Source organism: Pezoporus flaviventris, unplaced genomic scaffold (genome assembly GCF_033815535.1).
Source record: "Pezoporus flaviventris isolate CSIRO_AGI_PZ_B2104156 unplaced genomic scaffold, CSIRO_AGI_Pfla_v1 ptg000063l, whole genome shotgun sequence".
NCBI lineage: Eukaryota > Metazoa > Chordata > Aves > Psittaciformes > Psittacidae > Pezoporus > Pezoporus flaviventris.
In genome coordinates, this window is record NW_026892611.1 from 7678058 (window position 1) to 7695243 (window position 17186).

The 17186-nt window shown below is 39.5% G+C and overlaps 2 protein-coding genes across 2 annotated transcripts in view; both read right to left on the bottom strand.

Moving 5' to 3' along the window:
- IFT22 (intraflagellar transport 22) overlaps window positions 1–17186 on the bottom strand; it is a 133293-nt gene that overhangs the window by 69352 nt on the left and 46755 nt on the right. The gene's annotated exons all lie outside the window — the stretch shown is intronic.
- The window catches only part of RABEP1 (rabaptin, RAB GTPase binding effector protein 1), a 45728-nt gene that overhangs the window by 2843 nt on the left and 25699 nt on the right, over window positions 1–17186 (bottom strand). The window contains exons 5-16 of the mRNA XM_061470392.1: window positions 15824–15943; window positions 13222–13357; window positions 12313–12491; window positions 11297–11422; window positions 8133–8600; window positions 6835–6939; window positions 6005–6121; window positions 4648–4746; window positions 3269–3409; window positions 2390–2579; window positions 2063–2118; window positions 1375–1473 (exon numbers count right to left, since the gene is read on the bottom strand). Coding sequence (XP_061326376.1) covers window positions 1375–1473; window positions 2063–2118; window positions 2390–2579; window positions 3269–3409; window positions 4648–4746; window positions 6005–6121; window positions 6835–6939; window positions 8133–8600; window positions 11297–11422; window positions 12313–12491; window positions 13222–13357; window positions 15824–15943 — 1836 coding nt within the window. The remainder of the gene's footprint in view (window positions 1–1374; window positions 1474–2062; window positions 2119–2389; window positions 2580–3268; window positions 3410–4647; window positions 4747–6004; window positions 6122–6834; window positions 6940–8132; window positions 8601–11296; window positions 11423–12312; window positions 12492–13221; window positions 13358–15823; window positions 15944–17186) is intronic.

Here is a 17186-nt window from a genome sequence, read left to right on the forward strand (position 1 = left end):
GAGAAAAAGATTATGTTGTCTTTAAACTGAAGTAAAAAGGAGAAGCTCATATAAACTGATTAAAGCATGATACTACAGCAAAGCAGTGTGGTTATCCTCAGAGCCCTGGCAAGAAATGAAACTGCTTGCTCTTTCTACACCTGTTTTCCTAACTGCAAAATCAGGGGCTAATACCCATCAAACATCCTCATTAGATTGGTTAAAGCATGAAAAAGCTGCATGTCTTTTAACAGCACTATGTCCAAGGATCTCAAAGTAAAAAAACAGATTTCTGAGTCTGTCCTGGGTTCAGCAGTAGCAGTCATTTTTCTCTTTCTTAGTAGCTGGTGCAGTGCTGTGGTTCTGACTTTCAGCCTGGGAACAGCACTGATAACACCAATTGGTTTAGTTGTTGCTCAGTAAGGTTTACTCTGATCAAAGACTTTCTGAGTCTCATGATCTGCCAGGTAGAAGGAGAAGTTGAGAGGAAGCAGACAGGACACCTGACCCAAACTAGCTGAAGAGTTATTCCATACCCCAGCACGTCATGCCCAGTATAGAAACTGGGGGCAGTTACCCAGAAGGGCTAGATCGCTGCTCGGGTCGGGCTGGGTATCGGTCGGTGGGCGGTTGTGTTCTCTTCCCTTGTTATTTCCTTTATCATTATTGTTATTGGTGGTAGCAGCAGTGATTTGTGTTATACCTTAGTTACTGGACTGTTCTTATCTCAACCCGTGGGAGTTACATTCTTTCAATTCTCCTCCCCATCCCTCCAGGAGCAGGGGGAGGAAGAAGGGGGCGGTGAGTGAGAGAGCAGCTGCATGGGTCTGAGTTACTGGCTGGGCTTAAACCATGACAGAGTTTTAATGAAAGATGACCAGAGATGAAGGGCACTAATCTGCTGATAAACATACAACCAGTTTGCTGTCTTGAGTTTTAGTCAAACAATTCTTTGGGATGGGGTAAAAAACAACCCACTACCAAAACCAATAGAAAGAAATCTGATCGCAATTAATGTAACTGGCTGCCAAAGTAGGGCTCCTTCCTACAGCAACAACAAAATGACATTCATTCAAAAGCATCAAAGCTTCAAACCCAGGTTTGCTTTGTCAGGATATTTTCTATATGCAGAAGTGCTACTGAAGCCTAACTTGGGAAGCCAATCCCAAAGAGATTCAACTTAGCAGCAACTCAGATCCACCACCTTACAAATCCAAGTGCAAAGTGCCTGGGATGAGGATTTAAACTGCATCTTGTGGACACTATTTCAGTGCCAGAATCTTAGCAACGTTCAAAAGCTGCTTTCTTCATTCTTATATAGTGACACATTCTCTGACCACAGCCTCACCATCACAAAAGATGCATATACATCTCACAGCCAGACATCACAGCTACCTTTGCTGCTGTCTCCTTCTTCAGCTGTTCTTCTAGAGTGGTTTTTGCTTCCTTCAGGCTCTCCAGCTGCTGCATGTTCTCCTGCGATGAACTTTCCAACTATATTATAATAATAATAAAGAAAGTATTAACTAAACCTCCCAACATTTTAATTTCTCACAAACCCCCCCTTCCCAGACCCACAGTCCTTCCTGGTACTCAGAAATACACCTAAATAATCTCTCCAAAGGATACAGAAAACACATCTCTTCTCCTCCATTTATTTGGTTTTGGGGTTGGAGAGCAATGGCCAAACTTGACAGTCAGGTTATTATTTGGTAGCCTAATATGAGTTAGGAATTATTTAACAAAGTATTGAAATTGCAGATTAACAAACAGACCAACAGCTCTTAAGTAGCAGAACAATGAATGTGTCCCAGTCCTACATGGGCATCAGTTCAGCTGTTTTGTCCCTTAACATTCCAGGCACAACCTCATGTGTTTCCTTTGAAACAGGCACAAAAGCTACAAGGGTGCAGATGGGAAACAAATTCATTTTCTCTGGTATGCAAAGGTTGATGTGAAAGACAACAACAGTGGCACTGACAGAAGTAGCAGAAAAAAAGAATCCTACCCTCTCTGTTTAAAAGAAACACCCACAAAGTAACAAAAAACCCAACAAAAATCCCTCTGTGAAAGGGCTCCTTACCTGCTCCTTTTCCACTTTTATTCTTTCCAGTTCAGCTTTTAAACTGGAAATGGAAGCTGAAAAACAAGAATGTTAAAGCTTAAATGCAAGAAAACCACAGGAAAGTGGACATACTTCTGCTAGCATTTAAGGGAGAATTAAGAATGTGCTATATCAAAGGTAAACAAAGAACTGTACTTTTGTTTTCAGATGTACAGCTTTCATGTATCTGCTGTCAAAAAAGGGTGGTATTTAATACTCAGGGAAGCCTGCTTCTCACCAAAGCAAGTCTTCACTTATCTTAATGATTTCCAATATTCCTATGTGGAGACTTTTACCCCTGCTGACCTATTTCCTCTTTGCAATTCTCGATTTCCAGCTGCAGAGTTTCTTCTATGTTTTCTTTCAAATACTGCTCAGCTTGAATCTGTTCTTTTAAGAATAAAATCTCTGCCTTGAGCTTCTCCTCAAGGTGATCTGCTGCTGTCCGCACACTGATGATGTCTTCACGGTACTTTAAAATCAGCTCACGGAGCTCCTGAATCAATGATTAGCAAAGATTTGTGTTATGATCTTCAGCTACACACAGTACTGTATTTACCACCATACAAGCCAGAGACCATGTTATGCTACCCTGAGGTTTGTCCCACAACACGAGAGCATCCAGCAACGTGTTAAAACAAAATCACTGTTTGCTTGGCCTACCAAATGAAGAATGTGTAAAGATCTGCAACTCCAACAGGTTTATGATGCTCTCCCCCTGCCTTCACCCCCACCAGTCTTCTAAACTTGAGTTTAAGGGAGTGGCCATGAACGGTATGATAAGGCTTATCATTATTCAAGGCTCTGGATTATTACTGGTCCTAATGCCTGGACAGATATTGCAGTGACTGACTTAGCTTCATTTATTGTATCAGTATCTACATCGGAGCCATGGGTCTGACCACCTGTGTGCCAAGTTGCAAAATGCAGCTTAAACTGGAATAAACACACACTCTGCTGACAACAGAGCAGATATAAGGCCATAGTTAACTCATTTATTATCTATCCACACCCTGCAGTATGCTCATGGCACAGGGGGATCAGTTTGCACATCACAGACATACAGGGTTAAAATCCAGGTTACTTTTCATTGTGCTATTTGAGTCAGCTTTTTGATAAGGAAGATTCTTCCAGCAGGATCCAGTCACAGGTATTATTTCTGTTAATGACTGTAAAATGTTTTACCTCTGCCGCTTCTGGTAGAATGAAATCTTCAGCTTGCTGTAAGGACACATGCAAGCTATGTTTTCCTTGAAGACTTTCATTATCTTTCTGCAGTCTCACCAACTCTTCTGCAACCTGCTCCCTCGACTGTGTCAGGACAGCCTTTGATGCAAAGAAAAGCATAAATTCTCACTTAGGGTCATGCTCAGATCTCTTCATGCCCCATCTGCTATCATTGCTTTCAAAAGTCTGGTGAATTGATTGGATATTCTTTGGAAAGAAGGGAAACAAAATGCGTGGAACAACAATATTTTTGGCCTATGCACTAGAAATAAAGGCAAGATCAACATTAGCTGTACAGGCAGGCAGGTGGAAGCAAGTGATAAACACAGCCTGGTCAACCCTCCCAGTTTCCTTCTGAGCTAGGTGTGCTCATGGAGAGGAGTAGGGCGGAAATCACTTGTGGTTGTGGGAACTGTCAGTGGTGTATACTAAAATCACTGAACAGCTCAGCTGCAGCATCAGGTTATTCTAACCTTAAACATTCATCCTGAAACTTCCCATGGCAGGTGTCTGCCTCCCACTGCCTTTGGAGGAAAACATCAAAACAACTGATCCCTTGTTAAGAAAAAGGATTAAGAGAACATAGTTCTGCTTGCATTACAAATGAAAAAAAATCCACTGAACTTTTCCAAAAGGAATAATTGCTTCAGATGCAGAACATCAAACAGAATGTTTCTGCAAGCAATGTCCTGATGTCCTACAGACCACCCCAGACCCCAGAAATGCAATACTGGGACTCATGGGAATGCTCTTAGTCCCCACAATGCTGTGCAAAGGAGGAAAAAAGAAGAAACATGATTCTAATACAGAAGGGAATGAGCTGCTGTAAAGAAGTTAGACTTGTTCTGCCCTGGAAAATGAGGTCCTTAAATAAGTTCCCACCCATATCTCTCCCTGGGTGTTAAGACTGGTATTTTAAGTCTGACCCGTAAAAACACTGAGCACTCATTTCCAACTCAAGAAAAAATTCAATAGTGATGGTTTTTGTGATGAATCCTATAAAAGTGTCCTGAAAAAACCTACTGCATCTTCAGATCTGAGGTGAAGCAAGATATTAAATGGGCATGGAATGTGCATAATGGATAAGGGGGAAAAGAAGTTGACTAGTGATCTCCATATTAATCAATCCACATACACACAGAAGTGAGACTGACCCGCAAACCGCTACAGGTTCAGAACTTGCTGTCAGAGACTGTTACCTTTCCACACTGAGATGCACAGCTCTCTTTAGCCAACCTTGGCTGGGCAGCAAGACAAAGTCTTTTACAAACAGATGGAGCTCCAAAGGTTAGACAAATAGCACTGTTCAAGTGATCTCTGGGCTTAAGCTGTCTTACCATTTGCTCCTGGACACTTCTCTTCGCTTGTGAAAATGCCTGCTGCAGCTCATTGAGGAGGTTCTCTGACTTCTGACATTTAGCCATAAGCAAAGAGATCTTAAAAAAAAAGAAAACCCACACAAAGATATAAAGCATGAAACAGATTCTGAAGAAGAAATAACCAGTGAAGTTCTCTTGCTTGTTATCATTATTAATATGTAATTGGGAATTTCAAACTAATCCATTAATCTTGTCAGCTCTTCACGCAGGAAATCATTAATGCAGCTCAAGTCGGTAAGAACAGACACTGTCCTTCTATACCAGTAATATATTCCTTTTACCAAACTCTAAGCCACAAACAGACAGTTAATTCTAACCAGACTTTAATGTAAGCCAGTTCTGAGACCCTCAATGGGGTCTGCAGAGCTACCACCACAGCGTCCAGCATTTTCTTCAAGGTAATTTTTCATACCTTTCTCTGAAAGCACAGATCTTCAAAAGCTTTACAATTAAGTTATTCTACAGCACCACAGGCTTAACAGTAACATGAAGAATTACTTAACTAAGAGCACTCTGGTACGTCCAAAAGAATGGACGTATAAACACGTTCCTGTCATCTGGGAGAGACTTTGCTAAGGACTGCTTCCTTAGTAAGAAAAAACATACTGGGTGGGATGGAAGAGAGAAAGTCTTCCAGCTCAAGTGAAGTAAATACAATGTCTTCTATACAGCATTTCCCTAATTAATAGGCCAAAGATGATGACTATTCATTTTGCTTAAAGCTATGATTACCACACATCTTATTTGGCTCTGTTGTTCCAGGAGTTATGTACACAGCTCAGACTGAAAAATCTTCTAAATGGGCTATTATTTCAAAGAAGTCTAAGTGCATACTTTGGACCAACTACTGGTACTCCCTGTTCAGCTGCTCATTAACTGGGTGTCTTCACCACAAGACCATTAACTGTGTGCCAAGTATTGATGAGAGCAAGTGGTACAAATAGTACTACTCTTCTACTGACAAGAACAGTGACCAAGAACACAGGGCTACTTTTGCATGTCTGGGGGATTTCACACAGAACTCACTTCAGAACTCAAACCCACTCAAATTCCAATTATCACCTCTGTAATGGATTTCAAGATTAGAGCTGAAATTTCAGGGTGAAAATTGGGTAACATCATACTATTAGAGACATGTCGGACTTACCTAGAAACTGTGGGAGACTCAAGTGCAGCATAACTAACCCTAGAAGCTCTCACTTTTGTTGCCTCTACCACAGGCAGTCCATCCACATCTAACAGAAGATGAGTTCTTGCACGTATTTTTGAATACCACTTCATGATTCCTACCATCTTGATTACAAAATGCCTGTACCTGGTTAGAAGAGTCTTCAGCACTTTGTTTCATGTAATCCTCCAGTTCCTGTTTATCTTTCATTGTCTTTTCCAGCTGGTCATTGGCCTGCCTCAGCATCACCTGCAGCTTTTTCACCTGTGTTAATACAAAAAAATCATATAGTTTTCCATTCTTTTAGAGAGCACTTATTTCCCAAACACCAATATAACCTACACCATCACACCCCCTCAAACCCCTATGCAACGCAGAAGTTCCTTTGTTGTTCTTCTGAAACACCACACATCCCTGATTACACCAAACACTGGACATGAAACTGCACTGAACCAGCTTCAATCACTTATTTCAAAGCAGAATGTGACTCATGCCTTCTGTACCCATCTGAAAAATGTTCCTCAGTATACGTCAGGAAACAAATATCCTCCAATACTTCACAGTCATTTTAAGTCTCTAGGATGAGGTCCTCTAATTTTTCCTTTGCTGTTAACAGTCCCTGCATTACCAAAGATATTGAATTTAATGCATGACAAGCATTTTAGAATATAAATTATGGAAGATACTGACTTCAGCATGAGCACAACACTTTTTATAGAACAGTGCTTTTACTGCATGGTCTCACAGTACCGAATAAAGAGGTTCTCCGTGGTGAATCCTTAAACACATACACATGGTGTTCATGATCATATACCAACAGCAAACCAGGTTATGACAATAACATGTTAGCAGTTATCCAGATTTTAACTATGTTGACGTTATTGAATCAAAACCAATGAATAAATCAGCAGATTGTTGCACCCTCAGTAGTTCAAATAACTACAAAGTTCTTGCTAAAGCTGGAAGAGAAATCCCACCTGGTCTCTTGTCTCAGCCTCCTGAATCTGGATACCTTGCAACTGCTTCTCATAATTGGAGCACATATCACAGCGTCTACCCAGCTTGTTCCCTGCATTCTGCACCTGGAGAACACAGAGTTATCACCTGCCATAAAGTTCTTCAAGGAATGCCAGAGTGCTACATACTCTCAGGTGTGCTGTGTGATCACAAAATATTACAGATAAAAGACAGTTGTTCTAAACATAAATGATAACGTTTATTACCTGCAGGATATCAGCTTTCCTGGCAGGAGTCCCATGGCAGGGGGTTGGAACTAGATGACCTTAAGGTCCTTTCCAAACCTAACTATTCTATGATTCTATTAGCACAAAAGCAATAAGCCATGATGTGCAACAGTTCATCATTCAGTGTGTGTGAAACTGCAATGGTTTTGGCCACGGGGAGAAAATGGAAGTTTTGTCAAAGCTGCAGCTGCAAGTCAGGTTTGAGCTGGAACTGTATTTGTATTTGCTGCTCCATGTCCCACCCACATGGAGACATTCACACACCCTGCCCTGCTCCTGCCTCCAGAAACACATGGGAAGCAGTGCATTTCTTTTCTGAATTCTAAGAAAGGGTTGGAGTAAAGCATCATTGAAATTTCAAGAGGGCAAGGAAATACTCAAAAGTAGAGGATTTAACACAGCTCCGAGAACCACAAGAGCCCCACAATACTTTTCAGCAGGAAATCAAATGCAAGCTTTGAACTGGCATCATATAAAGCTGCTGAAAAACTGACAGGCAGAACACCCAGAATCAACAATCTCCTTGGTCACCCATCCTGAAACTGGCACAGTGTTAAGTTTAATCTGCTGCTTGTTGGTCTCAGAAATTGGTTTTTGATGATGCAAGTCCCCAACAATTTTCTGAAGCTTTCTTTGTGGTTGCTTTGTGTGTCATGCATATCTTGGCTGCTCATTTCTAAGCTGCACTCCAAGCACAATCCTCAGTAAAACTCCTTGGCATACAGAACAGCACTCTCAGCTCTCTCCTTTTGTTAATCTTTCCACTTTCCTAGTCATCCCCCATTGCACTGTAACATCCTTTCCTCAGCTTCCCATTTTCTCCTTTTCTTTGAGTTCTCCTATCTTTTTTTTATCCTCTCACGTATTTGTGTGATCAATAGCTACCTCTGCCAGACCCCCCTAAGGGCAAAAAGAGCCTGTATTTAGTAAAGCTGACTCTATGTAGAGCAAATGAGGAAGAGCTTGCACCTAGCAGACAGTCCCCAACGTGCAGGCAGTGGTCACAGCAGACACATGTGCTGGGTACCCACCTCCTTCTGCAGCAGATTCCACTCCGTCTCACTAACCAAGCGGTAACCACTAGGAGATACATAAGCACTTTCTACGCCTTGTGTAACGCTGGAAAGCAGTGAAGCAGTCTCTTCTTGCTCTGGTGTCATTGCTTTGATTGCTTTTTCCTGATCTTTGGTTAACATAAACCCACTTGGCATTTGCAGAGATCCAAGGGAAGCTGTATCAAAGTTCTCAGACACTGAATCTGCTCCAACAAGTGGTCCAAAATCCGACTCATCCAGGTTCCCAGCAGATTTTGCTTTGTTGTTGTATCCTAAAGCTTTGGACTGTAACGATCCAGATGTCCCCAGACTGTCTGTTGACTGTGCTCTCCGCAGTCCATCTTTAAACATATCATTATCTGATTTATTGAAAGATTCACCAGAAGAAAGAAGCAAGTCTGCATCCAAAGAATGGACTGAGCCATGGGTGCTATTTACCTGCACCTGGAATTAAAAACAAGGAAGAAAAAATTATATACTTCGTTCTAGAAGCATGGTACAAGAGGAATGATGGACGCTCATTCTCAGACACAGTAAAGGCCACTTTAAATTGGCTTTGCCAAGAACATCTGATCCCTAAGCTTACAATGGCAGAGAAAAGGATAGAGAACTGAAATGCAGCAGCTTGAATTAGAAAACAAGAAACAAGCAAAAAGCCAGAGTTTTCTGTTAACAGAGTGCTTTCGTAAGAATCTGTCTTCCTGCCAGACAGGCAAGGACATGGTCACCTTACATCTTCCAGTACCTGAAACAAGGCCCTTCTTCCACTGAAGTGATATACTTACAATATCACTTCTAGACCTACTATCTATACAACAGAAAGCAAACACTCCACTGCCACAAGGCAATTCAAAATTCTTTCACAGAACAAAAATCTTTAACATAAAAATAAACAGAGAATGATACGCTTATAATCTGTTCTATCCAGACAAGTGGATATTTCTATTTCTTTCTTCTACTTGGAGTGTCTGAAACAATATTGTAAAAGAAATAAATACTTTTCTTTAAAAGATTATTTGTACATAAAAGAAAAAGAAAAGCCTGGGCTTAAACAGAAAGGTATCCTGGGGAATGCCAAGAGCAAAAGCCACACTAACTGTGCTGTGATGTACACAAGGCACATTAAGTCTCTTGATCTATTTCTAGTATTTGCAGCACTGAAAAGAGAGCAGTAATGCTTTATTTAAAAAGCATCAGACTGCTTTCAAAATACCTTCCAATATGTTATGCACTTCTACTTTGCCATTAGACATATAAAGAAAATAACAGTGAGAACAAGCCTCTTGAGAAAAACAGTGATTTCTGAAATAGGCCCAGCAGAGATGAGCAGGCTGCTGGTACTTCCATATAGGTGTTTATAACTTAGAACTAAATATTATGTGCTACTGGGTTTATGACTGTTGTAAATGCCTGTTTTAATAATTTTAGACATAGTATGTATATTTACATGTATATACATGAGTTCAAGCTCATAACAAAAAGCCAAAAGAATACAGACTTACATAAAATTTCATACTGGTGATACAGTTAATGAATAATTTGGTTTATTGCAAACTGTTCAACAGAGAAGAGCTCAGAAATTAAATTATGACAAGTTGAAAGATATGACTGACAGTATAATTCACTACCACCTGTAAAACACATTCCATACAGTTAAAAACCATCAGAAACAGCAACAAATCCCAATCCAGAAACAAATTCGAACCACTCTGGAAACTACATCCTTTCTCAAAATGTAACCACTTCCATTATGTGTAATTCCTAGAATCAAATAAATGTTGTGATGAAGGAACTATAGCGGATCCTAGGAAGTGAGATTAAAGAAAACATTAGAAGATAAAACTTTTGTTTGCCATAATATGTCCCATTTGCATAGCTGGACAGAAGTGTTAGTATACAACACTGTATCTGCAATAGAAAGTTGTGTCCTTATGGTACGATAAGAGCATAGAACTAGACCTCAGCCACACTTAACTGTCAGGCTTCCGTACATCCTTCTGCATTCTCAACTGTTATAAGTAATTGATGGGAATAAAGGACAGACTCTACAGCTATATAACTTTTTTTCCCTTCAAAAAGGATAATAAATAATATTAAATAATAAATTAACACCTTTAGGATACAACAGTAAAATAATAAATAAAATAATAAGTAATACATATTATATTAAGAAATAAAAAAGGCAAAAAACTGGCTCACACTGCAAATTCTCAAGTCTCCTGGCTTGTCTCCAAGCAAGACTATAGCACAAGACCATTTTATTAATTTGTCCCTATTCTGACTTACAACTAAAATGGAACCTGTTAGATAGGCAAGCAAAATGCAGTGGAAAAGGATAAGTAACTGCCTATTTTGATACTGCATCCAAGTTCCAACCTGTGTGCTCATAGGGTTTGCTTCCTCCCAAGTTTCACTGAGGCAAACATCACACACAATTGTAGCTTGTCCCTGTGTATGACTCTACAACACCCAAATGGCTGCTAACTCATGACATGCAGCAGCATCCCTTTTTCTGGCTGTTGGAATGGGTTACTAATACAGCTCAAGCAGCTTGGTGCAGAGCCCCAACTACTGGCTTGGCTAAAAAAATAAAAAAAGCTCATTTTTCGCTGTTGAACAGATGTGGCCAAACTCCTCAACTGGCACAGCTGGATACATCTCAATACATACAGATTTACACATCATACTGGTGTGTGCACATGCTACGCAAGCGGCTAACCCCCCAGTCAGTGATCTGACTTGTCTAACCAGTGCCAGGTCAGCACAGAATTCAACAAGTAGGTCAGCAAAGCAGATACAATAGACTTGCTGACTGTTCAGATATAATTGGTTTAATTCTGAACACTTAGATGTGCTAGAACACGGGTATAAATCCCAAGAGAACTTAACAGCAGTTAACATCCAGAATGCAGAAGGTAAATTACAGGTTTTAACAGTACCTCTCAGGATTATAAAGTATTGTCTTCCATTCTTTATTAAAATTTATCCATTCAGGTGCAACTGCAAAGATTTTTCATTGCTTAATAAGAATTACAAGCTACAGAGAATAAAGGGCATTAATTTGGCATTTGTATTTGTAATCAACACCCTGAGGAATGCACGAGCGTTCCAAGTCACTTTGGACTATCCACTTGTTTTACCTCTTCATTAGAGAGCTGGGTGAGTGTTTCCTCCTGGGCGAGAGAACATGAAGCTTTTGTTTCATCATCTGAATCTTTTTGCTTCTGCTCCTTTCTCTTGCTAAGCCTTTGCTGATCATCTTCTTCCTAGAAATCAGTGGTCAATACAGAACACATATAAATGAGACAGAATTTTTCTGTAGCAGTCATGACATTATAGTTTCTATGATAAAACTAAGCCACAAAGGCAGTACTGAGGAAAGACTATTTTGGTTAAAAACCTGGTATTTCTCACATAAGGGTTCTTTTGGTTACAAATCTATTGTTCATTTCACAAGGTACCCAAACTTACTTGTCAAGTTTACTGGCAAATTCATGTTCTACAGTAATTTTATTCAGAGAACATATTACCTAGATCAAAATTCTTACTATAAGGATTACCAAATAAGTAACAAAAGTAGCTGTTACACTGGCTACTGCATAGAACCTAGTAACATGTTTTCATCGCTAATGGCCCCATTAACAGTCATTATACAAGCCTGAATGTTAAAATGCGAAAAGGTGGAATGTAACATATGAAAAAAGAATCAAAAGACACAGTATAGAGCACTAATCATATGCATAAGCTAATTTACAATGAAGCCCTTGATTTATGCCAGAACTAAGTGCTGTATCGGAAAAAACCTAAGAAGTGAAACTTGCTACCCTAACATCCTTAGTCCAAATGTTCTTTGCCATAGATGACTCTTTCTTCTTCCCAGATTAACTTGTGGATATTTTTACATTTTCATTTAATGATATTGGCAAAATTACTTTTAAAGTTACTATATACATTAATATTATTCACACAAATGGAGAGTTTCTGTTAGAACCACCAGCTGTCACTCAAATGGAGAATTTCTATTAGAACTGTCAGCTATCATTTTCTGAGCTAGTAACACATTTAATAACTTGTCTCCAATACGTGATTTCCATACTTGTTCTATCACATTAAGTCTACAGTATTAACAAGAAAAAAGACAAAAGCAGCAAGTAACCTGATCCTTTTTTTTCAGTTCTTCTACTTGTCGGAGCTGCTCAGAGGTCAGAACAATTTCCATACGTTGCATGTCCCTCATCAGCAAACGTTGAGACTCCAAGAACTGGTCATTGGCTTTTTGCCATGTGTGTTTCAACTGGTTGTGCTGCTGTCGCTCTTGCTCTAAGAGATGGCAGACTATTCAAGAACAGAGAGTTATTCTAAACTGAGATTTTTACCCTCTTTTCCAAAGAGAAGCATTTTCATGAATAAAAGTAATTATTGTTCTAATCAAGAACAGTCAGGCTTTGCCCAACAACTATTCAGGATGAAATAGAACATTTTAATTCCCAAACTTGGCTTGTGAGTAGGGACAGACTACTGACAGTTTAGGATTCCTCAATTAGGAGACTAACGCCTTAACTTCATTCATGACTTCTAAGTTGACTTTTTTCTAGTGCTGGTTTCAAAACACTGTCTTCTATGTCCCTATTTATTTCACCAGAAGGTTCTGGTTTTCATTCCTCTACAGCGATTCTGCGTTGTACACTGACACATCCATTCCACCACCAGGCATTCAAACTGACATACCTTAGGGAGATACATCAACACATTATGGAAATGACGCTCATAACTATACAAATAAAGGACACCACTAAAAACACTTGCAGTACTCTAAGAACTAAGCAGAAATTCAATAGCATCCCTCAAGAGAGTGAATGGCTGTTGTTTTTCTCCATCATAAAAGAACTCCACATTCAACTCTTCTGTAAACATTTTAAGGGCTTTCACATTTAAAAGTACTGCTTCCTCCCCCCACAATTTCCTTAAATCCAATTCAAATAAGAAATCAAAAAAGAATTAATAGCTATGTTGGGTTTTGCAACCTTAGTGTAAAAGAGTCAAAAGATTCTTATTAGATAGATACCTTCATGCAGTTCTTTCCGCAACTTCTCTGCATCTTCTTGCAGGACTGATTTTTGTGTGTTGAGAACAGCCACATACATCTCCAAGTCTGTCCTACATGACTTCTCAGCTTCCAAATAATGGTTCAGTTCTTTAACCTGGATAAAAAGAGGGAAATCTACCATCTCAGTGCATGACCACACTCAGGCATTTCTTTTTTGTTAGAAGTTCTACATCTCCTGTTTGGGTAATGTGCAGGTGCTGAAGGACAAGTTTATTTCTAGAAATCACAAATATTCAACCACCAGTGTGCAAATATATATGTGTGCCAACAGTACTTGAATTTACTTCTGAATATATTACTCATTAGAAACAGAAAACAGTTTTCAAACCCATGAAAGACTGCTGCAAAAAGACAGGAGAATCTGTCAATGCAAAGCAATTACATGATGACATACTGAAGAAATATAATGATTGTAAGAGAGGGTTACATAAACATCTGTCAAACACGATGCTCTTAGAAATGGATCCCATCTTGGAGCAAGGAATGGGTTGAAAGGTTTCTTTTCTGGCACTACTCAGTTTCATGGTTTGCTGAGTCAGCAATCAGAGTTTTTATTTTAAAGGAAACAAAAGCCTTCAGGCAATTCCTAACTGGCTCCACAGAGCTGCTGCTCATCTTCCTCCTCAGCAAGTGTAGAAGCCACAGACACCAACTCGGAACTCAAGACAACCCTTCGGCTTTAACTTGCCACTGATGGTGGAGACAACTTCTCCTCCCCTAGGACACCAAGTCTTCTATCCACTAAATGCCTTTGGAATGGAGAAATCTGACCCCCAGGGAACAGCCCTTGGGAAGGAAGGAACAGGAAGGGGGATGTGGGATAGGAGAGAAAAGAAACACATTGTTTCATTAATCCAGCTAAATACCTGACACTGAAAAAGAAAATGACATGACTCAGGCAGAAGATGAACCAACAGAAAAGTCAAACACACCGCTCATTCTGCACATCATTCTCATACCCACCTAGTAATATACATCATGTAAATAATATCTTGCAGTTTTATACTGCCATGTATTAAAGTACTTACACAACTTCCTAAGTTTGTGCTTAAATGTCTCCTTGCTACATACAGACCAGCAATTCTTTCCCAATAAGCTAAAAAGGCGACCTGAAGTAGGGCTTTTGGCAACTTCAGACAGAAGGAATAACGATAAAAAATTGACCACAGGTAAGAATTAAATGCCTAAGTAATTTTCTTTGGTAAGAATCACCATCTAAAGCAAGACTTCTTTAAAACCAACCTCCCAATAAACTAGAAACATGTATGAAGTGATTATCCACTTTTTTCCAAGAGATGTGTGGTTGTGTTTTACTAACACTTTACTATACTGTCAGATTTGAGAGGCCTGACAGAGACACCAGCACAATTTTATTTCTGAAATAAATTGGTCCTGAAACCCTATCAATTTTATTCAGGCCTTGCCACAAGAATGACCTTTGATTTTTATAACCAAATTCAGCAGAAAAGTTTGAAGGAAAGTTCTAGACTGTTCTTAAGAAGAAAAGATAAAAAAGGAGAAAACCAAAAAGCATTCTGAGAACAAGCCAGCAAGAGACAGTTCACATTTCCTCATCTTCCCCACATTCATCCTCGCAATGAAAAGGAAGTATTATTTGCATCAAGAGAAAAAGCAGAACTACTTGCAGAACTGTTATTCCTAGGCACATTTCAACCTGAAAAAAATCTGACCTATAAAGAGCAAAGAATCTAGGAGGAAAGAAAACACTCAAGCATGGCCTGTCAATCTAGCAAAAATATTTTTAGACTGTTAAATGAATTCACACTGTACTCCTAAATCTCAGGAATTTATAAGGAAGGTATTTATTCCTGTGTCTCAAAAACATCCCCATGGTAAAGTTACTTTGCAACTTCAGCATATCTGACTTTCAAGTTAAAGTATTTGTTACAGCAGACATCTTCATTTCTGTATAAAACAGTCCATTAAATGCAACTATCTTACAGTGCTGTAGATATTATTTACCCTTCAGAGCTGATGAGAAAATTCAACAGGGGTTCTGATGTACGTGAAGAACACAGGAATGCTAAATAAATCACTGACCATGATTTCTTGGCAGCAATGACCAGTATCTCTATGAATCTGAGGTTAAGATACAAAATTCCTGGTGATATTGCCTCAGTTTTAAGCCCAGGGTTAGACAACGAAACATAGCAGATGCTGGATGGAAGCAGATCCCAAGAATTTTGCCAAATGCAAATCTTCCTGTGGCTGCAAGCCTGACAATAACCTAAAGGCCAGGCTGTTGGAGAGATGCAAAGCAGCTATTTTTCTAGAGTTTTTTCTTTTTTATTACTAGCAGACCTGAAGCCATGGCATTTGAACTTAGCACAGATGACACACACATAACACAACCCTCAAAACAGGAAGATGGAAAAACGTATCTAAGCCAAATATGTTATTTGAGGTCCAGGAGAAAAGATGTATTGCACATGAACACTCTCACAATCCATATTTTTCTCTCTTATAAAATTTGACTTATCTACATCAAACCAGCATGATGCAAGATATAAATTCAGATACAGCTGCAGCTCCACCTCACCTTTGATGCTTCTAACTCTTTGATTTTTTCTTCAGCTCCTGTCAATTTCTCCTTTAGCGCTGCAATCTCTTTCTCCATGGGCATCACAACTGAACGCAGCTTCTCAGCATCTTCCTGGGCCTGAAGTTAAGGCAATAAATTATGAATAACACATTATCATAGTTTTCACCACAACAGTTTCCATTATGGGAGCCATTTGGAGAAAATCTCTATGCCAACAAATACAGCTGACTGAACTTCCACTTTCAATACTCGTCTTACTGCTATTTATTTAGTTCAGCAGTCATCTCTATGACAACAGGCCAGTATTACTCCATTCACAGAAGGCAGCTAAATTTTAAATCCATGTATGGATTAGGTCATGAATATTCGTTTTTAAAGAGAACGTTAGTAAATCTATCACTGTTGATACTTGGGAGAAAATTTATGGATCAGGCATTCCAAAATATGTTCGTTTTTGTTATTAAAGGCCTTCATTGTCCTGCAATGTGCTACCACATAGCAGATATAAAAGAGTAACACAGAACTGCAGGATGAGTTATTGGCCATTCATTTACTTACAAAGATAAAAAGGATCTGCACAGTAATGCATAGTGTAGCTTTGCTCTGCTTTAGAAGACCATTCTTCAACTTAAAATTACTACTGATGTAGCATCAGGTTTTGGTGTCACTGTACTAACTGTTTCAATACTATATATACACAATTGATCAAAAAACCCATGATTTTTCTCAAACAGTAGTTCTGAATATATCAAAGCTGGACAGCAGAATGAGAAGAATGATATAAGGGGAAAAAAAGAGAAACAGCCAGGTAAATATAGCAAGAATTAAAATGAGAAACCGCATTCAGTGCTCAAAATCAGAATTACTCGTGTCAATGGGCGATCCTGACATCCCCATTTCCTAAATGGATGCACTAAAATCTTTCCAAGTGAAGGTAACAGCTCCCATAGACTCCACAAGAGCAAGCAGAACACTCAAATATTCACCACAGTAAAATTCTTCAAGCCATGAGGAATTTAAGCAATCTAATTTGGGTGGATTTATGTGTTGGAGGTTCAGAGCGCTCAGTTGTTCTCTCTCTTCTACTGCAGGGGAGGGAAGGCTGCGAATTGCACCCCAAAGCTGAAGCATCAAAAAATGACACTTTCTTAACCTATCAGCAAAGGCAGCCACTAAAAGATAATGTTCGTGTCTTGTTTAAAATCTAAACTAGAACCCTACACTGGTTTGGGTTGGAAGGGACCTTAAAGCTCATCCAGTTCCAACCCCTGCCACGGGCAGGGACACCTTCCACTAGAGCAGCTTGCTCCAAGCCCCTGTGTCCAACCTGGCCTCGAACACTGCCAGGGATGGGGCAGCC